General features: G+C 34.6%; 1 protein-coding gene across 1 annotated transcript in view; it reads right to left on the bottom strand.

The window, feature by feature from the left end:
* Nucleotides 1-16,202: 16,202 nt before the first annotated feature.
* LOC113236654 overlaps nt 16,203-24,392 on the bottom strand; it is a 133,559-nt gene continuing 125,369 nt past the window's right edge. The window contains exons 9-12 of the mRNA XM_026472816.1: nt 20,981-21,147; nt 17,407-17,526; nt 17,239-17,309; nt 16,203-17,153 (exon numbers count right to left, since the gene is read on the bottom strand). Of these exons, the coding sequence (XP_026328601.1) occupies nt 16,469-17,153; nt 17,239-17,309; nt 17,407-17,526; nt 20,981-21,147 (1,043 nt within the window). The 3' untranslated portion in view covers nt 16,203-16,468. The remainder of the gene's footprint in view (nt 17,154-17,238; nt 17,310-17,406; nt 17,527-20,980; nt 21,148-24,392) is intronic.

Raw genomic sequence — 24,392 nt, 5'->3', positions numbered from 1 at the left:
CGAGGAATTTAAATGTTGTTGCCTAGTAAATAGAATTCAGATTCACCAGTAATGTACGTGAAGACGTGGTAATTGGGCGGTCACCGCTCGGTGGCCACGCGAAAACTTTTGCGTCGTGTAACTGGGTGCTTAGACTTTTTCCATCCTTTATGCTCGCAGTACTTGTTTTTTTCACCTATTTATCTGGGCAGACTAAGATTTTGCCACACAGCCCCTTGATATATTAGTATTTGTCACTTGTTGTGATGGAAAAGGCGAGAGGCGTTTGTTACAATTTTTTTTTCCTTCTTCTAAGGTTACAAACTTAGCGGATGGAAAGTTATAAGTCATTTCAAGTCGTGTATGACATTTGTCTGGTGGAATCCTTAGACGATGGAAAAATTAAAGTGTGGAATCAGATTTTTTTTCCATCTTTTAAGGGAATTATTTAACATAAAAAAAATAAATGAACGTGGAATTTAGACTTTTTCATATTTTTTATAATAATTGAACATCACAGAGATACTTTTTTTGTTTTGTTCGTCCAAAAAGGACAGGCTAGGGTCATAGACCATACTGCTTCATATTCTACACTATAGAGGTCGTTGTTATTTTTGCAAATATAATTAATTGTATTACATTTTCTGGTGAAAGATCAAAATTCTTGATTCTTCTATTTGAATTTAGTTTTTTTATATTCGGTAAAATTCTATGAAGATCTGCTCTTAACCTTACGAAGATGAAAAATCAAGGGACAGCTACAGAATATCAAAAAATACAATGCCCGACTCTTAAGCAAATAGAAAACCCAACAACCGTTTATTTTTTTAACCGTTTATTATTTAAACCTTAATTTAAACACGCTTGGGCATAATTTCACTTGATGTTAAATGAATTACTAATACAATGGTACCCGTTTGTCTTAAATAGCCTTAAATTGTATTTTTGGAATACATATACCGGTACTATAATCTATTCATTTGTCGTAGGCATTAAGAATTAGTGCGAATGGGTAGTATATCAACGACTTAAGGATGGCATGTTCCGGACAGTCTAGTTTACTTTCTAGAATAATAGTTTAAATAATATGGAGTTTAAGTTTTCCCGATTATTACACGTAGTTAACAAACCAACGTTTCGGGCACTGTACAGGTCTCATGATCACGGGTGACTGAGATGATAATGGCATCAAAACGTTGGTTTGTTTAAAAAACCAATACACGCGACTTAGATCAGCAAAAAAAAAATTGTTTCATTTCATTTCAGTTCATCTTATATAATAATTTAAATAGTTTAACTCTATAATCTCTCAGTCGATAAAACAGACAAATAAATTAGTTTGAACGATTTTAAAGAGATGTCGCTACGACGCTGCAAATCCAAAGGCGGGAAAAACAAATTTGACAGTTATGAAATCTTGAGAATACGACGTACTTAAATATTATTCTGTTTATGAAATACGATGACGATGTAATTTTGTCTCATCTTTTGGGGGCAAAGAAAGTTAGCACGGTACATTTTCGGTAAATACATAGTAAGCAAAATATTTCATACTATGAATAGTCGATAAATAGTGCTCCTTAACTCTCACTTTGAATATTGCTATGAATTTATTATCATGAACAGTAATGGGAAATGCGTTTCAAAGTCTGACCGCATGAACATGGAAGGAGTGAGAATAAAAACCGGAATTGAAGGATTTCCATCGTTCAATTCCGGTTATAAATGGGTATAAATGGGACCTAACGAGAGAGCGATAGAGCTTACCTATACTGAGACTTGAAAAAGCTGAAACATTAGATTATATATTATAAATATATATAGATTAGAAATATAGATTAGGGTTATGAAGAATATTGTAGATAACGCAGACAATATGCGAATTGGAAGCCACAAGAGACGAATGGGTAGCCACTTGAGATGTCTACGATGGTGTGAGATTCCGTCGCATTTAGGAAGGCCACATATGAACCTTGTACACAGATTTTGCAACTCTTCAGTAACATCCAAATAGCAAGCATCAGCATAGTCTAAGAAGGGTAAAACAAAAGGTTTGGGCTAAACAGATTTTGGATTTCAAAGGCAAAAAGTTTTGGAGACGCTTAAGCGAGTGCGAGAAACTTTTCGACTGACTTCATTAATATGTGGAGTCCAAGCCAATTACAAGCAGCAAACCAAGATTAGTTGCAGTAGAAATATAAGCAATAGACGTGGAATTATACTCTATAACTGGGACAGAATCTAGATCCAATGTGCCACGCATAATACGCCCACTTTCCACAATCATAGCCTGGGACTTTTTGGGGTAAACCAATAATCCAAAAGACTCAGCCCAATGAGCGATGCTTCGTAAATTAGCGTTAACCGCTTTAACGGCTGCAGCGACACCGGAAGCTTTAAAACTATTATAATATATAAAGTTGATAAACAAAGGCAAGTTTAGTGTACTTTAAAATTGTTATAAGACTTTATCTGTTATTCCAAGAGCTCAAAACCTTTCATTCAAAATTCCCCTGGCCCAACCTGACTGTATAAGAAATATATTAAAGCTAATGTACCAACATATTCTATCACAATAAAACGATTCTATTGTAATCAACCATTTTAAAAGACTAAACAAAATCCGTTAGTTTATTTATGCAAACGGTTCAAAAGTCCAAAGTACTGTTGACAAAAGAACTAACTCTTATCTCGAAGTCTTGAGCGAAACCTCTTCCGGCGCGTTGATTCTAAAGGTGGTTCATTCTGATAAAACATTACGTTATAATCCGCCGAGTTGTTACTTTTACGTCTGTAAAATAGAGATTATTGTAAGGTTCCATTGATTAAATTTTCATATGAAACTCGGAAGTTAGAGGAACTCATTAAATAATTACACTTGCAAAAGTTTAGTGAAGAGGCGCTTGTTATATTAATCTCCTAGGAATTATACTAGTATGCAATGTGGGAGTGTAAATATATTAATTATGATATCAGTTCTCTTACAAATATTGTATAAATGCAATTTACTATTTAAATTTTTGTAATGGCGCCAAAAACTTACAAAAATTTACAGAAAGTTACTGTGAGTGGAGACTTCACACGTTTTCCGAAGGTTGTGAACCTTCTTCAAAAAGCCCATATTAATTTCAAATTCAAATTCTAAGTTAAATTCCTATAAATTCGGAAGTGCGAGCCCAAATTCGAACCCACGGCCTCTGCTTGAGAAGCGGTTAGCTAGGTTATCGTGGCTTTTTATATACAATTTAGGGATTACCGCAATTTCTTGCTCATCGGTTATCTGCAACAACATTCTTCGTTCCCCCAGATCTTCTTAGTATTCCAAGATTTGATGAAATATGATCAAAAACTTCAATTTTTTTGAAAATGGTAAAAAAAATGAAGGCTTACTTTCGACAATTCAAACGAAAATATCTGCATACGAATATAAACAGTGTGTTTACTTTGTTATCTGAATGGTGTAGAATAAAAGGTGTTCGTTTTAATGAGCACAGTCTCGTATTAAAAGGAAGTCGCTTCCTTTTTACAGAAAAAGTCCATTCAGTCGGTTTAAATGGTAGGTAGAATAACGGTGACCCTTGTAGGCCAAAATACAGACTATGAGTTGTATATTGTACTTTATTACTACGGCTTAGTGTTTGAATTTCGTAACACTATCAAGATTTTCATTTTCAGATTAAATAAAGATGTGTCTATCCTCGTAATGACTTAAGCCTTGGCACATCCACTCATTACTTAATAGTTACTACGTAACAGATATATCGCTCTCATACAAAATCGAAAACACCTACGGTGGGGTCATGCGTGCCCGGCCTGCGGCGCGTGGTCGGGTTTACATTACTTGGCGTTTATGTTTTTTTTTGCTCTACTATGAGCGCTTGATGAGGAGGGTCCGGGTTCGATTTCCAATTAGGACCAGTTTGGGAAATGAACGTTTTTAAATTGGTTGTGGTCTGGGTGTTGCCATCTGAGTTATCGTTATTCCCTAGTTCCAGGCCAGAAAATTGGAGTGATTGTCTGGCATTATTATTGCATAAATTATAACATTTAAGAGCTTTTCAAATGTGCTCAGAAGCCCTAAAAAATGTAACTTTGTGGTCATTTTTTGCAAATGTAAATTAAGTGTAGACTTTCCGTACCTGGGCACGGGTCTCCCCTAAAGAGAGGGCTTTTGCCCAATGCTGATGTGGAATTTCATGTTTCGTTAACTTTTTTTAAATAAAATTTGGACAACATCACGTATCGACCCCTCCTGCATAAAGTATCGTGTGTCGAAATTGCCAAATTGACATGGGAGCGTTTTAAACTTTTGAATTATCTGAAATGAGAATAACACGTGACTTTAGCATGTCTCAGTTTAATTCGGCACAGCTCGTTACTCACATAGAGTAAAATCCTAGACATCGTCTAGACGAACAACCACAATTTATTTTATAATTTTGTCCTAACGCAGATATGGGTCAACAAGCGGGTAAACTAAAGTGAGACTGTGAGGTTCTGGCGACAGTATAAAATTATAAAGTAAATTGTGGTTGTTCATCTAACTGATATCTAGGATTTTATAATGCGCTATGTGAGTAATAAGCTTTGCCGAATAAAACTGAGAAATGCTAAAGTCACGTGTTATGTTAATTTCCGAGAATTCAAAACTTTAAGATGCTCCCTTGTAAACTTGGCAATTTCGACACACGATACTTTACGTAGGAAGGGTCGATATGTTGTTGCTCTGATCCCAAAGTAAGTAGCTAAAGCACTTGTGTTATGGAAATCGGAAACAACGACGATACCACAAACACTCAGACTCGACCACAGAGGCCGTCAAATTTTACTTAAAAAACGCGTTGACATCTAATTATCAAGGCAAATCAAATATCGTAGGTTTTCGATCTGCATTCTCCCAGTTATCTAAATATCTTACCACAAATTTGTATTTTAGGATTAAATTATATGAATATCAGTACAAAGTACTAAAAAAACCGACCTCAAAAGTCATTCATCCCCTAGTTTACCACCCTTGAAGGTGGAATATTTTCTTCAGATACCCTCTTTCCAACAAAAAAATAATCATCAAAATCGGTTCACAAATACCGTTACTGCGTACCATATGTAAATTAAAAAAAATACAGTCGAATTATAAACCTCCTCCTTTTTTAGAAGTCGGCTAAAAATTAGGTTCCCGTGGCAATGCTAATGCGTTGGGCAAGGTATATGCACCCATGGGTTTCCCTGTCTATTAATTTTTTGGATAAATTTTGCACAAATGGAGATGATGATGAATGCACTACTTAAATACTTGAGTTACCCCTTAGTTATGGTATCTTGTTATCAGAAATATATTCTTATCATTTTATTATTATCATTGTAAACTAACAAGTCTAGCTCACAAATTCTTCCAGTTGCATAAACAGACACTCGTAATACCCGCATGTCGTTAGCGCTCGTTGCTGAGGGTACTTGACGGCTTTACGCTAGTAGTCTTCCCAATTCACAAAAAAAAGATTATATTTTAGCTTTTTAGTGTTAAGTAGGCATCTAAATCAAAATACGTAACGTAAGCGAATGACGAAAGCACACTGCGAGAGTTGGTTGAACGCGTTGGAAGAGTTTGCAAAGTAAACTCACTAATTTATTCACAACTTACGTGCTAAGAATGTTACAAGCACCTAAGTGTTGTAGTAAACCTAAGTCTCAACGGAATATTTTACATTGTTTTCATATTATTACATCACGGTGTATTAGTTATATTAGAATAAATAAATAATGTTGATGTTTGTATACTTTTCGTACAAGAAATCATGTAGCTGATACAGGGTGTATATTGCGAATGAAAAATATTTTTTTGCTACATTAAATTTTATTTTGTAGCTCACAAACGTACTACAGGAACCAATTGTTTACATAATCAGAACTATAATGGACGAACACATCTACCTACTTATCCATCCTCAGTTAGTGACTACAATTAATGCTTTGCAAGATAAATTTGTGAAAGTTGTTAACAAAAAGTTCGTTTCAAATTTCGCCTGGTGACTGTACCCCTGATTCTGAACTTTTTCTAAAGAACACATTCAATTAGTAATAGTAGAACCGCTTGTGATAGAATTCGTCCAAGGAAGTACTGCATCCTTACCTATTTCTGCCGCCAAGTAGTAATGTGAATATTACTGCATTTCGGTTTTGAAGGGTAACAGTTGTGACCATGCGACCTCATTCACCGTTGTCCCATATTTCTACCACACTTTTCTCAGGTTTCAGGCCACCTAATCTGAAATTTTGAATCGTTCTTCCTCCTTCCTCCTGTCTACTAAATGCAGAGGTTGAGTTAGACATCTTCTGGTCCCTCCGACCGCGTAGGAATTTGGGAACTGGAGAGACGCTGTACATTTGGCGTCGGGAAGTGAGCATGCCTTACAACCCCGCCACCAATGAGGAAATTTGGTAGTCGGCTTAGAGTCGGCGGCTCAGTGGTGGCAACCCTTAGTCGTGCGGAGCGCGACGGGAAGTGAGTGTGCCTACAGCTCCGGTGCCTATCTGGAAAATAGGGAGGGTGCTGTACGTGCACCCGGGGCGGCTCACCTAAGGCCTTGCAGAGAACCGCATAAAGTGCGTGAAAACGTGCTGATTTGGGGTTAGGACCTAACTTAGAGGGTTCCTGTGCAAGAGAGCTTGCACAGAGCATAGTGCCCTTCCCGTATAACCAAGAGGTTGATAGGGAGGGGCACTATAAATAAAACTTATGTAGAAAGATATGGGACTGTCTACTAAATGTCCGAAGAGAGCACACGCGTGCTCCACTTCACATAAAATTCTGACCAGTTAAATCATGTAACCTGCTTGTAAAGCATAATATTTGTAGAAAATACAGGTCCTTTCGGGGTAAGTTCCTATTTCCCATAACCTATATTTAATTTATTTAGGTAGTGTTCTTATACGATTGTACCTGTTTTTATATCGTTATGTTTTGTTACAGCCTTTACGCTTTTCCTTTACCTGTTCTTTTCCCTTCCTGTACCTTCTGTTTCTTTATTTCTACAATAAAATTATATTTAATTACGCGAGACTCGCGTGACATTACAGACATATTCAACGCCCTGTCAACTTATGTTTCAAGGTGACCGACGCAGTAGCAGTACTCCTCAGATCTTTGCGATTTAAACATTAAGGCTCTAACTGACACTGCAGCTGCTATAAACAGACGTGTTGCTATATGTAGTCGTGTGGATTACCACCAGGCGCACGACATGTTTATCCCGTCTCTTGATATCACAAAAAAAATTAAATTTACGTTTTTTCTCCGTCATATCAGACTCAAGCAACTGATTAGATAATTTGTATGGAGATTTCAACATTTTCATAATAATTGATATATGTTCCCTAAGGTTAAATTTGTAGAGCAGCATGGGCAGAGTCGTTCCATGAAATTTGAATTTTTTCCTTCTTGTTTATAGTCCAATACAAGTTTTCACATCACCATGTATTGTTTAGGACTGTTTGTTCAACAATTTTATAGCCCCACAGAACCAGACGCACCTTTTAGTTTTACGATGTTGTCCTTCATGCTTCCCCTTAGGAATTTGAAGGGTTTTTATTTTACTTCCCACGTTCAAGGTGAACCATTTTTCTTCAAATTAGGTGGACATTTTTTGAAGACGTATTTCAATATAACTTTTAACTAGGGTTACAATGAATACGGTATGTGCTCCTGAAAATATAATTTACAATAATTTAACTATTACTTATTTGCAGGAAGGCAACGCAAGCGTCTGTGTTTATAATATATTCATATGTTCTTTTTATTTATTTAGGAAATAAACCATTTTTAAGCGATATCAAAAAAGGAGGTGCTTCTTTCGTCTGTATTTTTTGTGTGTATTTTATGTGATAACTCCGCAATTTGTAAACCGATATCGGAATCATAGATATCGGTTTTTTTTGTTGAAAAGAGGGTAACTCAGTAATGTACCCTTTCAAATTCAAGAACATATTCCACGTTTAAGGGTGACAAATTAGGGGATGAATCCGGTTTATTGAATTTCACTCACTTTCCTTTAACCAATTTCTATAAAACTTGGCAAATAGATGTAATATACACAGCGAAAGCTGATATAAGCAAACTTGTGAAGACTGTAAGTTGTGTAAGTGTAAGTAAGTTGTTATTATTTAATAGGTAGTCTAGTTAGTTCTTCGGTTTAGCCAAAATAAAAAACAACAAAAGTAGATTTAAAAACAAATTTGTCATTAGTTTATAAAATTTAGTGGCAGTAGAGCACCTTGTGAAAGAGTTCGTCTTAGGAAGTACTGACACCCTACTTAATCCTGCCGCCAAGCAGTAATGTGAGTATTACTGCATTTTGGTTTTGAAGGGTAAGAGTGCTGGTGAAATTACAGACACATGGGATCTGTCAACTTATGTCTCAAGGTGATGAGCGCAGTGGCAGTGCCCCTCAGATCTTTGCTATTTAAAGCTTTGAGTGGCACTGCAACACTTACACCAGGTCCACGACTTGTTAATCTCGCCACTTAATATTATAAAAAAACGTTATTTCCAAAACAAAATAAGAAACATTAGGAATAAAAGACACAATTTTGGCACAAATATTTTATTTTTCCAACTATCCCTTTCGTGTTTTTCATCAACAGGGCTCGAGTGCTTAACAAAATATCGGAACGCATTAGATTTAATATGAAACCTTTTACAAGTATGTAGTAGTAAATCTAGTTATAGAAATATGTTGTGATACTTGTACAAAGGCGGCCATTTACAGGCTGTTATTTTACCGACCACCTCGCAAAAGTTTGCACCCGCGTACCGAGGGAAACGACTCGTCCGTGGTAATGCGGACGCGTCCTTGGTAATGCGGACGCGTCCGTGGTAATGCGGACGCATCCGTAGCTGTGGATTAATGCATAGTGGAAATGGGAGGGGCTCGATAATGGATTGTTATTCTGTAATTATTAACATTAAAAGATGGTGTGTGACTAGGCGTGATCGGCAGCTGTGCGAGGAAATGTATAAAATCGTAAACCATAAAAGGCCACCTAAGGGTTTTAATATTAACTGACGTCCTTTGAGGTTATAAAACTAAATAACTTTTACCAGGGGCCCCTTGAATTCGCTAAACATGAAATCCACATGACAAAATCTATTTAATTTCAAGTGTTAAACAACTGCCAAAAAGGTGTCGGCTAATAAACTAGAACCTATTGTGTAAGTATTACAGACACATGGGATCTGTCAACTTTTGTCTCACGGTTAAGGTTAAGGTACCGTTACGATAAGGTTCTAGTTTAAATGTGGACTTCAATGTTAAGATGTCGTTATAAATATGATGATATTCAATTATTTTTTACGTTACAATTACTCCACTAGTTTGTAATAATTATTAATACAAAGATCGAACACTTAGGCAAGATTCCTTCGATCCAGCCAGATTCGAACCGACGTCTTCTAGCTAACCATGCTAGACGCTATGCCAACTAAGCCACGGCAGAAACCAGCGGACTTCACACAATTTTTCAATGTACTTGTTGTCGTATCTATGTATTTGGTTTTTCAACGACTTTTTAGCCGTAGCGCCATCTATGAGAAATCTTACATATACCAGCCCCGGCTAGAGATGTCGGTATTCATTGTATTAACATTTTTATTGAATTGATATTCAAGTATTTCTTATGTAAAATTAGTCCACTAGTTTCGAAGGAAATTTTCGATCTTTGTATTAATAATTATAACAAATATGATGAATTTATACAATTAGCAACAGAACTTTTTCTTTAAAAATGCTATCACTAAATACAGTTGACATCATTTTCATCTTAACATTTACGTTTTAAATTCAACTTCATGCCACTAAGTGACAATATAACACAGATAAATTATTCACAGATTAAATAATTCTGAGGTTATTTTAATATCAACTATACCATTCCTGAAATCTGAAAGTTACAAAGGCTTTCAAAACTACACAGGATGTTAAATTAATCATGTTCCACGCGGATGGCGGTGATTCCACACATTAATATGAATAACTTTTACTAAAGGGACCCCTGTGATAGGTACATCGGATTTTTTTTTATTAGTTAGTTGTGAGTTGATATGAACATTTAATATGGAACAGCAATATCCATAATAAATTATGAAAATAGGGGCACCCGTACAATAAAATCGTTCATGTTAAAGGGTGGAATGCGTCCCCTCAAATTACACTAGAAATCTTTAAAATAACACGTCATAATAATTCAAAGCGAGTTCACTTTTTCATTTGTAAACTCATTAGTGGTAGATTAAGATAACTTTTAAGTTCTGGTCGTCACCTTCTGGTACGTAAACGGTCTGAAATATGACTTCGATATTAAACCTAAGATCAAATGTGACCTGTAACATTTATTATTAATGTATATGAATTATATAGAACACAGATTAGTCATTGCATAAGTGCCACATTTATTACAATACACTTCGGCCATGTTGTCCAATTAGTTCGCAATATTGACTAAGGCTCGTATTCTAGAACTCTACTCATTGCTCAAGTCAGGATTTGAGTATGGTTTAAAGGACTCGAAATCATACTCAAGTCCCAGCCATTAGGGTCGTAGTTCCAGAGCTTGTGCTTCCAGTGTAATCCTGACTTGAGCATTGATTAGAGTTCTAGAATACGACCCTAAGAGCCGGGTCACACGATGCGTATAGGCGCAGTACCGCAAAGATTTCACCGCGTTGGCGGGCACACGATTGCGATGCCACTGCGGCGACACAGCAAGGCTCCAGCCCCGCAACGTTATTACGAGATGCCGCAGCGGCGGGCGACGACGGATGGTGTACAATTTATTAATAAAAATGGATCGAAAGAGACGTGTGTTGTTGCTCTTATTTGTGACATAATTTCTCTTTCTTGAATTAAACAAATCATGTATTCTATGTCATTATTTTCTTCGATCAAAGAGAAACAACAAATACATAAAAATAAACTGAGACAAGCAAGCGTGTGCCCATTATTCGACCACGAAAACAATTGAGCGCCGGAGTGTCACCGCTCCGGAGCGCGGTGACACTCCGGCGTCGTAATGCGTACTCGCCTCCCCCCCGTCTCGCTGGTTGCAAGTCCAGTGGCATACCATGAATATTTCTATGTACGACACCTGGAGGCATCGCTCTAAGACAGTCTACATGTCAACCAACATGTTAAGAATGTTGGATTAAATATCAAGTAACACTAACATTACGAACGTGTTAGTTTAGGGTATAGTCACACGATCTGCATTCCGGCAGCACTTCAACTACAAGATAGGAATTGGAATAAAGACGGATAGCAGTCTTATTCGGTGCGACTACATGCGACTGCTTCACAACTGCCGACTGACAAATGTGTAACTGCTATCACGTTCACCAATGATGGGGCCCTTTTGATGATGAAGTACTTCCTTATGTATTTTGTTTAGTTCTTCTTAGTACCCTCGCTTTTGTAAACATCATAATAATTAAGTGTATTCATGTCTCATTATAACGTTAAAATAAATCAGATCTTAACAAAACAATAGATTATTTTGAAATCAGAATAGTTTTAAAAAATCTTTAAAGAAACACATGCCCCGTCAATGAAAATTTTACTTCATAATTATTTTAAAGTACTATATTTCATACCAATAAAATCATTTGTATATATACAGATAAAATACCTAGTGCAGTTATATCTGCATTCTTTTTTTATGATATTATTAAAATTGGCGTCTCATTTTTTTAATAGTTATATTCTAATGTGGTATAATATATTACAATAAATCATGTTTCGTTTGTCTATTACGATTATCTATCTTTTGTCTTTTTTAAATACTTCCTAACTATATTATAATAAAAATAAGCTGACTTAAACGTAATAGGCTGAGGTAAATAACATAAGAACTTCTTATCTAATATAGCTTTCTGTGGGCACAAGTTTAGGCTGGGTACACATTTGTATCTATTAAACATACCAATGATTTATCAGTAATCGTCATCGACCCATATACAGGCCGTTACTTATAGCATATCTGAATTTTCATTGCGACTATGGTATGCAGTAATATAACATGCTATAGAATAATTGGAAACTTGAACGTTGAGCGTTTAGCTAAAATTTTATTTCAATTTCCATCAAAATTACCCGATTTATTTACCCGTTCAAAAAAGATGAAAAAATTGCATGTCGACATCTTACTGTTACAATTTTATGTCTTCTATTTTTGAAAATTCACTTTTCCGGCTTATAAAATTCAGTGCTCATATATCAACTGTGACAGCTGACACATCTGACACATCTCTTGATACATTTCAAAATATTTATATACCAAATAGAATTTTTTGTAAGGTTTTCCCTATCCTGTAAAATTTTAAAAAGTAGACACACGGTTTTGATAGTAAGTCGACGATATTAAAGTTCTACTAGGAAATATTTCCAGTACCATAACTAGTTACGCTACTTTTTTAACAGCCTGTATATACGTCGCGCTTGGCTTATGCGGTAGGAGATTCCACACATGTTCGAATGTTTCGTATTCATTCTCCGATTTGCTAATATCGTAATGTCTCCATCGTAAAAGTGTTGGGAATTAAGCCCGGGATATCCAAATCATGAGAAAAGTGTTACTAGGTTACAACTGATCTAGATTATTCCATCAAAGTTTTCGTAATTACGTAAAGTTGATGATTATATCTACGTAACGTATCACATATGGTTGCTTGCTACGAAGAACGTAGCACATGGTCGCGTAGCACTTGATTGATATCAAAATTAGCGAACGTGATAAGAATTGGAGATATAATGATACAAATGTACACCTGGACTACATTTCAAAATAAATCTACATCTATATGAACATCCTTACATATAAACAAAAAAACAATAACTACAAAGATGAACATTGGTTGTTAAAAGAAACTTTTCACAGAATTTTTTCTTTCCTCTTTTGCACAGAGAAAATGTTTTTATTCCTTTTCGATACTCCGAAACTTTCATAATAAAATAATGTGACCCCAATAATGTACAACACGTAAGGTTCGCATATGTATTCGTGAGGTTCTTATATTTGTAAAGGTATTTGTACTCACAATAAGAAGGCAAAACAAGACTATACAAATGTTAAAAATTTGCCTTTTTAATATCTACAAAGATAGCATATATTTATTCCAAATTATAATCAAAATAAAGCTGCGAATGCCCATATCTTACGTTATATTATTGTTGAACTACTTATATTTTCATTTTCTTTCTACCTAGTTACATAGTTCGTATTTTATACATTAGAAAGAGAAATGCATAAGACTTTAAATATCACTAGATGACTCACATCCAATAGAATTATGTGTGTGTTTTTTTAATATGAAACAATAGAATTTGGTCCGAAGTTCAGATAATAATATCGCAAATTATGTAGAACAGATATAATTATTAAAAACGACGATATTTTAAAACATTTTAAATTACTGGACAATTATAAAAATTATAATAGTGTAATTAGATGTGCACGTGATTTAAAAAAAAATTTTTTTTCTCAAACATGCCCGATATTTTTTTTGTAATGAAGAACACGTAAAGAGCCTGATTTTTGCCCTAACAAACTTTTGAATATTTGACTATTACATATAACAAGGAAGTTCGTTCGTTTTTTTAGCGTATACTCGTTTTTTTTTTTAATTCCGGTTTTAAAAGGTTCTAAGTATGGTTAGAAAAAATATTTTATTAAGTTACTTATGCACAATGTATTCTCCTTCTCGCTTTATAATAACTTATTTTTGTAAACATTTGTATTCTTTTTTTTTTGCATTTATTGAGAAAAGCTCTATATAAGTTTCTGTGGAAAATGCAGTTACTTGATTTGTATTATTTATAAGAAGCAATCGCGGCTAGCTGCTTCTACCTCATACTTGTCCAGCAATTGCCAAGGTATATTATCTTACGATTGTTTTTTTAAAGTGTCAATAAAATCAGAGAATAGTTATCTGCAATTGTCTTTAGAAGTTTCATTACTTATTACTTAAGAAAATACTAAGGGCAAGCGAATTTAGTGTACGCCTGTGGAAATATAGAATAGAAAGAGGAAGATAATCTAACTAAAATCTAGGGTGCAAATCTAGATAAGTGTTCTTACAACTATCTATTCAGATAAATTTGGCAGTTTTCATTTTTATTTTCATCTAATGGTGCTATTTATTGCGTTTCTTATCATACGATGAGTCGATACTAAGAATGCATAATCGATATTTCGGTAAGTTTTCTAGAATATCGCAGATAGTTTGATCAAAATATTGCATATATTTAATTTTTTTAACCTCTTAAGACCCCGACTACATCTAAATGTACATAATACGTGATTCAGACCTAATCCATATTATTCTTATAATCTTGTAAACGCCGCATAAGTATAACCGCGTTTAGCGCTTTTCCAAGTTTACTGAGTCTTAAGACGTTAAGTATAGAGATAGTTATTTTGATCTATCGCATACGTCATATTTAGTACATTAATTCCTCTATGGTTACAATTATTTCATTGGGTAGATTTTTGTTAGAAGTTCCATCGAAGTATTTTCATAATAGAACAATCAGGAGTTGTATTACAGAATGTAACAATCGATAATTATTTTATTATTAACGAAAATGATGAAAAAATTTTTGTTACGTTTTCGATACACACATACTTTTACATTTGTTACAATGCGTCTTCTAACTGTTAAGAGTTTGCTATTCCTTCCATGATAAGATTGTTTAATATTTCGTTCGTTAGATAACAAGAAAGGTTTTCCCGATTTAATATATGTAATATATTGCACTTTTCAAGAATAGTGGTCCAATCCGAAATAGTCCCTTTTTTGACTTATTATTGAGATTTATTCAGAAACGTGATATTTTATTGTGAATGGGACACCGAGCTTTTCATTGGTTAAAACAATCACATGACAATATTGGGAGTCTGCGATTCGTCAACTTTGCACGGGAAATACGTCTCACTTTATTTTAGAACGTAAATAGGTCACTATTCTAGAAAGCCATCGAATCTTCTTTCAAAATAGCGAAATATTTATTTTGAAATGTCCTGCTAGTGAACTGATGAAAATTTTAATTCCAAAGACATACTCTTTAAAAGAGACTTATACTTGCGGGGTTTAAGTAATTTGATTCAACTCGATATTATAATTAGGCAGATTTTGACCTAAAACAACTTCCAAAGTCCCGTGAAACTGAGTTTAACAAACTGTTTTGTTAGGCTTTATTATTTCTATTATGTACAATTGGGCGTGTGTTTACCTTAACGCAACAACCTTTTCGGGCTTCGCAGTTCTTCTCCGAATATCAGGACAGCTCGTTTCTTGTAGTTTCTGTAGTTCTGGTAATAACCATTCTGAACTTTCTCGAATAGACACGAACTAACTTACTTGTTTTGTTTCACGGATAAATATAACAAGATAAGAACGCAAGGAAAAAGCTCTGGTTATACAAACTGGTACATAAAAACTGCCATAGGACTGAATTTCGCTAGAAATGTATTTATATTTGCACAGTAGGATCATTGGCCGGAGCTGTGTACAGGTTAGACGTTTGATTAGAACAATAACCTTTTTATCGCAACTTGAATATCGAGAAATCGAAAGCATTGTTGCTTCTAACTAAATTTCTCTTGTCTCTATGAAACACATTGTTGTAGGAACCAAGACACCGTTCTCTGAAGTTTTATTTTTACAATGTTTTTATTTTAAGTTACTATACGAAGTTTGTTTCTATGTTGCGTTGTGTGACGTATTAACGTTTATAAGAAAGGATGATCTTAATATAGTAGCCGCAATGTCTTTATTAAACTAGGGAACGTTGATAGTAACAGCTATATTGGTAATATTTGATTATTTTTATTCCCCATTATTCCCCGTCGTCTATTATTATAAATATTAAATTGAAATAGCTATCATTTTATTTTGATTCAAAAGATTAATCCTACATTACTTCCATGTCATAATTTTCATGACTGAATTAAATTATTCTGTCGCCAACTAGACTATAGGATAAAGCACTTTAAATTTTCTGGTCACAGCTATTTTAATACTCTATAATACATAAATTTATAGTGTTTCAAGTCTACAATTTCATATACCTAATAAACGCTTAAATTGATTTTTCTGGACGTAAACATCTCCAAATTCAATAGTACTCCCCATCCAAGTACCACCGTTTAGATTGTTTGACGCGGACACAAAGTTGAAGAAGCAATTAAATTTAAAATAAGGCAGCCTTTCAAATACAATAATAATAATTACCAAGACACTGAAATGAACACCGATTGTTTTACTACTCGTACCGCACACTAGATGATCTTGCGTCAAACAATATAAAGAAGGCACTGACTCAACCATTACGGCATTTCTTATCGATGCTTCTTATCGCTTCCGTGCCGAGCAGAAAATGAAACATTCCACAAAGATTATCTTCAGGCCAATTTCTTTCCAGAAGTGTTCACAAGTCTCCTTTCATCCCGGGTCTTGTTTGAGGTCTAAGTTGGCTCTTCTGTCCTGCAAGGCCGCCAATAGCGCCTCTCGGACTTCCCTTTCTGAACTGCGCCACAATCTTATAAGTTCGTCTTCCGATAACAGCGACAGCTCTGATCTTCCGCCTGCCGGTGATACTCTAGGATATGGTGGAGCAGGAGGTACTTCCTGATCGTGAGAAACCATGATTTCTATACTGGCTCGTGGCGTAGGACCATCTATCCCTAAATAGTTCGATGAACGATCTGATACGTCTTGATAAGATCGTGTCGAAGAACCTTCTGCTCTTCGTACCATAGGTGATGGTGTTCGTAATCTAGTATTTATATCAGGAGGGGAATTAGTTAGACAACTTGTGTCACGACTCAGTCTTCTACCTATGTTGTGACTTGTTCGTTCATAAAAAGATGCCGAATCCGAACCTAAGACTGAGTCAGTACTGAACCTTCGTACGTTGAGTCCACCAAGACTGCATCTTTTTCGGCGTCCCCGAGGCGAGCGAATTTGCCGGGGTGATCGGCCTTGGCGGGGTGAACGAGCAGGAATTTCCGGCGATGGAGAAAGAAATTTCGATTCGGTCAACTCCTCTGACACATCGGGAGTCTCAACCGCGACGTGCTCTTTTATCGAATCTAAAGACTGATCACGGTCACGTCCTTGCTGTACCCTAATAAATAAAATGAATTCGTGTATATAGTATCGAATAAAAATAGCAAAAAGATGCATAATTAGAAGTACATCGAAATATTTACCTTCTGATTTCCTGTATCATCTCAAAAAACTGCGCTTTACTTTTTCTTCGTCTACGCTGTTCGTGTTCCTTCTGAAACAAATGCGCTTTCCTGACGTAATCTGATTTTTATTTCGACTCACCATTGAAGAATTACATCAAATAAAATTATTTCGTGGGTGATATTTACCCTTTTGACGCTTTTCTGGAAGAGCGAAGTGAAATGTCCCTGCCGAATTGTGTTAACGAGTTCCCGAGCCGCGTGGTGTGGTGAAACTAATTCCACGCAGTTAATGAATCTGTACAATTTCTGAAACAAAACATACGTCACTAAGCCAGAAGTTTGTCTATTTGTAGTGTCATTTATGTTACATATGTTAGTAATGCTTGCTTGGAAACCCTACTCTTTAGCAATGGGTGCACCACCTATATTTTGACCTTCTACTGATTTTGCAATTTGTGGAACTACAAAAAACAGGTGGGGTAAGAAAAATATACTTTATTATGAGCCAAATGTTTTGACCGCTAGGAAGAACAGATAAAGTCTTATAAGAATTTTGAAGTACACTAAACTTGGCTATGTTTGTCAGTTTTATAAATAAATTCCGATATATGATCTCGTGCTCTCAAGACTCACACCTGTCAAATTTGTTTTTCCCGCCTTTTGGAATTGAAGCATCGTAGCGACATCTCTTTGACATCATTTAAACTAATTTGTTTGTCTGTTTTATCGACTGAGAGACTATAAGTATATAATTCTTTTGATTAGAAGTTAAGGCTTCTAGCTCTTCCCTCGGTGTTCCTCTTACCCATATTGATTATATTGTATAAAGATTTCTTTTTTTAAGACTCACTTGAAGATTGGAACCCTAAGATGTATATGAAGCCTAAACAAAACAATTTAAGAACGGAAACAAAGTCAACACAAAAAGATTGTGCCCAGTCCGCAAAGGTAAGTGATCCTTCAGCGTTAAAAGCCACTGAGCTCAGTTTCCATTCAGGGTCGTAATTGATCAATACGGCCACGCCTTTATTTCAGTTAAATCTAACTATAAAGCGTGATACTCTCGCATTATCGAAGTCTTTGTATTGAAAATATATATATAAAGCCTAATAAGTAAATGTGTTATTGGCGAAGCTGACCAAAATTCATGCTTTCCGAAGTTTGAATGTACGAATTATGTCTGGGATTTTTTATACATTCAGCTGCTAAACATTCGGAGGACGCAAATCACGAATGTAGAGGGTTCGAAACCTTGATACTGTCTTTTACATAATTCCACAGAGTTTGGATTCATGTTCAAATACGAGTACAACAAATGAGTAATTTCATATGATTTCTGAGCCTTAATTTCTTGTCTGCAAATACTTTGATTAATCAAGTCCGTAAGTACAATCTCAATCAATCTATGCCGCTCACATTGCTGGGCGAATTGTTCAGATTATTTAAGACCTACTTTGGCCTAGCAGTAGCTGCGATTTTTAGTATATTGTAACCATACTTAAAATTTCGCTTTTAGGATAACAAAGTTATATAATCCACAAATTATTTTGATTCGTCAGCGGAACGAAGAGGAACTTTGTTTTAGCAACAAAATAGCTTTCATTATTGACTAAGTGGCGTGAAGACAAAATACTTTTAGGTAGATAGATAAAATGTTTATTGAAAAGCACACATACCAATATAATACAATAAATGGATTAAAAGAGAAACACACGAAAATAAAATTAAATTACGTAAAAAAAACCAAACACTAACGTAGCGATCAACCGCTTATGTGTGTTGCAGCAAGGCAATTTTGTTATATTAGACAACATCACGTACGTTGCTCTGATCTCAACATACAACAACAACGGTAACAACGACCCGAGACAATTTAGAAAAGTTAGTTCTACTAGTAGTATTGACCTAAACCGAAAAATTGATCGAAACCGGCATCTCAGAGATGGCGGCACCATGAAAATCCGATGGGTGTGCAAGTCACTCGACCACAGGGGCCGACAATTTTTCAAATTCGTGGCTTAGTGCGAAATATGTAAAGATTCACACGAAGCGTTACGCTTCTACATATAATGTCAAACGGCTACGGAGCGAAATTACCTACCTGCAGACTTCTTCCCTGAACGCTATAACTTAGGCCTTTTCAAGGCGAGAATGAATAGGTTTCATTTAGGTGTACATGCTCCATCGTCGACCTTATGGTCACTTTCCATCAGGTGAGATTAACCAACAAAAACATTTCCTCGGTCAATTCTTGGTAGATAAGGTCAACAATTTCGAATTAATTATGTACGTGAAATCGCAGAACAAATTATCTAGTTTATCCGACCAAAACCCGCGGGTTATAGGACCGACCTACTACGAGCGCCTACCCGACGAACTAAGAAATGAATGTTATGAGGAAACGTTCAGAAAGAACCTTTTATAGGACAAGTCCCTTTATTCAGTAATAAAGTACATTCAAAGCACTATATAAATTCAAGTTATTAATAAGTTACTATACTTTAACATACATTTATTAGTTATTAAGAACCTATATTGACGTTTCCTGTATACACTACCTACACTTGACATTGTAAGTTTAATTAAATTATTTATTAGTTTCATTAATAATCTTGATGTGTATATGTACACTATTGTGTAATTATATAATTCATTCTCAATATTTTGTAAACTGACGCTTACTTTTTGAAGAGTAGTATAAAATTACATGTAATTGTATTTGTATGAATTTGTAATGTTGAGAGAAATATACAAAACTAACTAACTACTTAACTTCGCGATCGAGTACTGTTCTTTGTTAACAAAATGTTGCAAAGTACCACGTGTCGCTTCGACTTGACACACTTTACCAATAATTCGCAATTTACTAAGTAATTATGTATTACAGTTCGCTGTTGTCACGTATAATGCATTAAGGTTGTTTATTCCGTAACATTCATGTTTTAGTTTTAGTGGTAATTAGAAATACGTGTTTAGTTGAGAACAATTTCGCACCCTTGGTGTAATAAGGTCACATTTGCAAAATGACTATACGAACGGAAATCACGCGAAAACTTTTTGCGCTTAAGTGAGATATAGAATTTCACAAGTTTGTGTATAATTTTCAAGCAATTTTGATGCATAATTATATTATTATATGGCTTTAATATACCAACATTAATATGCCTACTTTACTTTACTTTAATATACCTACATTAAATTATCACGCCATTGTTAGTATGGAATAAAAACAAAAATTATGATTTATTTTATGCATAAATGCGTTACATACTCAGATTTGGCAACGTACATCACTCATCGGACGAGGTTATGTAAAACTAACCAGTTTAATAATAACAAATATAACGTCGATTTAAGTACACATATAAAAATGCCAATTGACTAATGGAGAAAATTAAGATTTTGTGTTTTTTTCACTATCATGAAATCATTAAAGGTTTATATGTATTAAAATATTGTGTTAACATGTGAATTTAAGTATTTTGTACTGATCGATCGCTTTTCTCGTAATTATTCATCCAAATGAAACAAAAATTTAATAATATATTTTTTGGTCAAAATTGCAAATAGTTAATTTTACCTTTCAACCGACGATATAATGTAGGGTACTTAAAATATTCTTATTATAACAATAACTTGTTTAACTTTATGTACGTAGTTCATATCTGTACAACAACGAGAACGTAACATCTTACATCTAATAACTTTTATCATAAAATTTACATTCTTTTGTCGTCTTGTTAATGAAAAAAATGCTTACCTGACTGAAGAACATAATATTCCTACTCCTCCATATAGTTCCTTTGGGTTGGTGTCGCAGTACGGGTAAGGTGTATTTATAAAACAGATGCTCCACGATCAATATGAGACAGCCGACGATCATGCCCACACCAAGTAGGATGAACACACCCGCCACAGCTGCCACCCCTGTTAATTAAAGACGATGAATCTTATTTTTCTTTTAGAAATAGCCAATTGAACAGATTTAAGGTAAGCGTTCACAGCAAATTATTTAGTTGTAATGATGTGGCCTGGTGGGCAGAATCTGCCTGCGATGTCTGTCGCGAGTTCACATCCTGGCTTAGAATTTTCCTTTAGTTTTATAGTTTTTTTGCGTCAAAAATAAATATTTTTTTCTTAAATTTACGTTATTATCATTTTAAGTGCAATATTTGATACGCGTTGTTTGTAACATTTCTGAAGAAATTTTTCTTTGTATATTTCAATCTTTGGATCAGTAGTAATAACAAATTTACATACATACATATCATCGCGCCTGCCTCTCACCGGGGTAGGCAGAGACTATGGACCTCCACTTGCTACGCTCCTGACAAATCATCTTTCGCCTCCTCCACTCCCATCAATCTCTTTATACTTGCCCGTTTATTCTTGGTACTTTTAACCCTTCCTTTTTTAAGGACATCCTCAATCTGATTGGAATATCTTCGCCGCGGTCTACCTCTCTCCACACTTCCATCCACAGTCACTTTATAAATTTGTGCTGTCAATCTACCAACATTCATTCTTTCTACATAACCAAATCATCGAAGCATCCTTCTCTCTATCCTTGTCACTACATCATCTTTCATACCACATTGCAAATACATATATTGTTAGATATTATAAATATAAGGAAACCTAAACAGAACAGTAAAACGAAATTTAATTCATAGATAAACCGCACTTAAAAAGCTTTATATATTTGACGGCGGTACACTGAAACAACAATACAAGAATCACTAATAGAATTTTGACTTTTGCTGCTAAAATTCCGCTTTTTCGGATTTCAATACGAAGCTTTTAAAATAAAAAGAAACAAAAAGAGAATAAAAATTTCAGCTCCTCTTACTGAGAGCAGCTTTTCGTATTAAATAAGCATCAATTCATTGAAAAAAGGCCATAATCCCGGTTGCATGAGACTAAAGGTAGGACCAACTTGCAAAAATGTAAAACAAAGGGAATGAAATGAATAAGGAACAATCTTTCGTTTTACCATTAAGCTTCCATTACTATGATTAATGCTATTAAAAATTTATATCTTAGGCTTAAATATACACTACAACTGCTGTTTGATGGTCTCCGATTATTTTTATTAAGAAAAATTATATTTACGTGATGGTGATAAGGATTTTTATTGTATCTTGTGAAATGGAAGCACTCGGGTATTGCGAATTAAAATCAGCTGTTCCAAGTATTTGGGTTGAGTGGGTACGACCATTTAGTATAATAATAATACAGGTTGTTAACTTAATGCATTGCGTACAAAGTGGGTTATTTTACAATTTAATACAAATTTTTAGTAAAGGGAGCCATCTGCATCATAATGTGGTAAAGTAGATCATTTAGTATAGAATAGCAGATAAGTTCTTTGCGTTTTCAAAAGGTACTCATAGTAAAAATGTTACGTGTTATTAACATTATTATTAATTTATGTAAATTTTTACAACTTACAAAATGGTTATACTTGTCGCAAATTTAAATATTTCCCAAGCATTATCCATTTATCGATTTATGGTAATTAGAATTTGTTTGTCAAAAGGTCATATGTGTTACATACCTATTACAACACACAGCTATAACTAAGTAGGAGCATTTTATATTTACTTAAAAAAGACGAAAGATGGCATTGGTTGATTTTTCGCTTATACTGAATCACGATGATAAGATCCTAGGTGACTATTCCAACCGAATTTTATTTATAGTAGAGAATCAACCGGGCTATTTTCTTATTTCATTTATTTGTCAAAATACAAGTATGTATAGAAGTTCATATGAGACGAAATAAGTATAGTTTGACTGTGTCCTGCCAAATGATAGGCATGAAAATACTGAAAGTGTATTTATTATACCTACATTAACTCACATGCACTTCATCGAACTAAAATACTGACCTCTTTGTCGTAACTAACGCACTTGCATTTTGATAACTTTCGACTTTTTGGTAACAATATAGCACACAAAGTATTATTGCTGTCTAAAAAAATGTCAATAACGTTAATTTTGTTTATAAATAAAAATGACATTAAATAACATATTAAAATACCGATTAGAAGAAGCCGTAGATCTTATTTCGCTGATCCCAGAATATTAGCGGAGCCCATGTTTGAGCAATTTGTTAGTAGTGGTACGGCAGCCCACTAAAAAAATTTAAATTAAATCAAAATGTAGACCAAACTCTGGCAATTTCTATTTTATTTTATTTTATTTTACTCAATTTTATTGTTTAGTTTTGTTTATATTATTTTCATTTAAAAATGTTTCTGTAATTTAATTATAATATTTCAATTTTTAGTTTTTAAAGTTAATTTTTTTCATATTTATATTACTTCAATTTTAATTTTAATTTTTGTATGTAGTTTATTTTGTTATACTTATAAATATTGAATTCTTTATAAACTAACATAGTACCTAAGGTTTCTGTAAAACTAACGAGTGGACCTATGTTGTCTTAAGTAAAAAACTATTATTATTATTATTGTGTTTCGGTTTTGAAAGGTAAGGGTGCTGATGAAATTACAGGAACATGCGACTTGTCGATTTATGTCTCTAGGTGACGGGCGCAGTGGCAGTACCCCTCAGATAATAATAATAATAATAATAATAACGCACACATTCAACATAGCCCCGCTCTAGGGAAACCCTGTGTCGCGGGTGCCATGGACACACACATAGACAACCACAAATTACACCCAAACTCACGAGAGAAATAAATGTAGGTCATACAAATATTTTTCCCGGCCCGGGAATCGAACCTGGAACCTCTGCGTGGCAGTCTGCGTGGCGGCATGGTGACTGTTAGGCCACGGAGGCAGTCAAAAGATCTTTGTGATTTAAAGCTCTGAGTGGCACTGCAACTGTATGTTGGTCTTGTCACTTGGTATCATTGGATCGAATTCGTTAAAAATATCCATTACGTTAGTTACGATAATTAAAGCAGCATAGTAACATTTTTTTTAATATCACATAAGCTTGCACGCATGAATTTAGGAAGTCAATCTGGAATTTAAATGCGGTGATAGTTATTTGGGTCAACCTTTTATTGACAATATTTGTAAAATGCACATAACTAGATGTCCAAATAGGAATAATTTGAATAATGTCAAAATAAATATATAAATGAACTAAGAGATTTGTCATCCAAAAATTCTGAAACTGTTTAGCACATTTTAGAA

Source organism: Hyposmocoma kahamanoa, unplaced genomic scaffold, assembly GCF_003589595.1.
Source record: "Hyposmocoma kahamanoa isolate Upper Pololo Valley unplaced genomic scaffold, ASM358959v1 92, whole genome shotgun sequence".
NCBI classification, from domain to species: domain Eukaryota; kingdom Metazoa; phylum Arthropoda; class Insecta; order Lepidoptera; family Cosmopterigidae; genus Hyposmocoma; species Hyposmocoma kahamanoa.
Note: the sequence above shows the minus strand (reverse complement) of the source record. Positions and strands in the feature narration are given on the sequence as shown.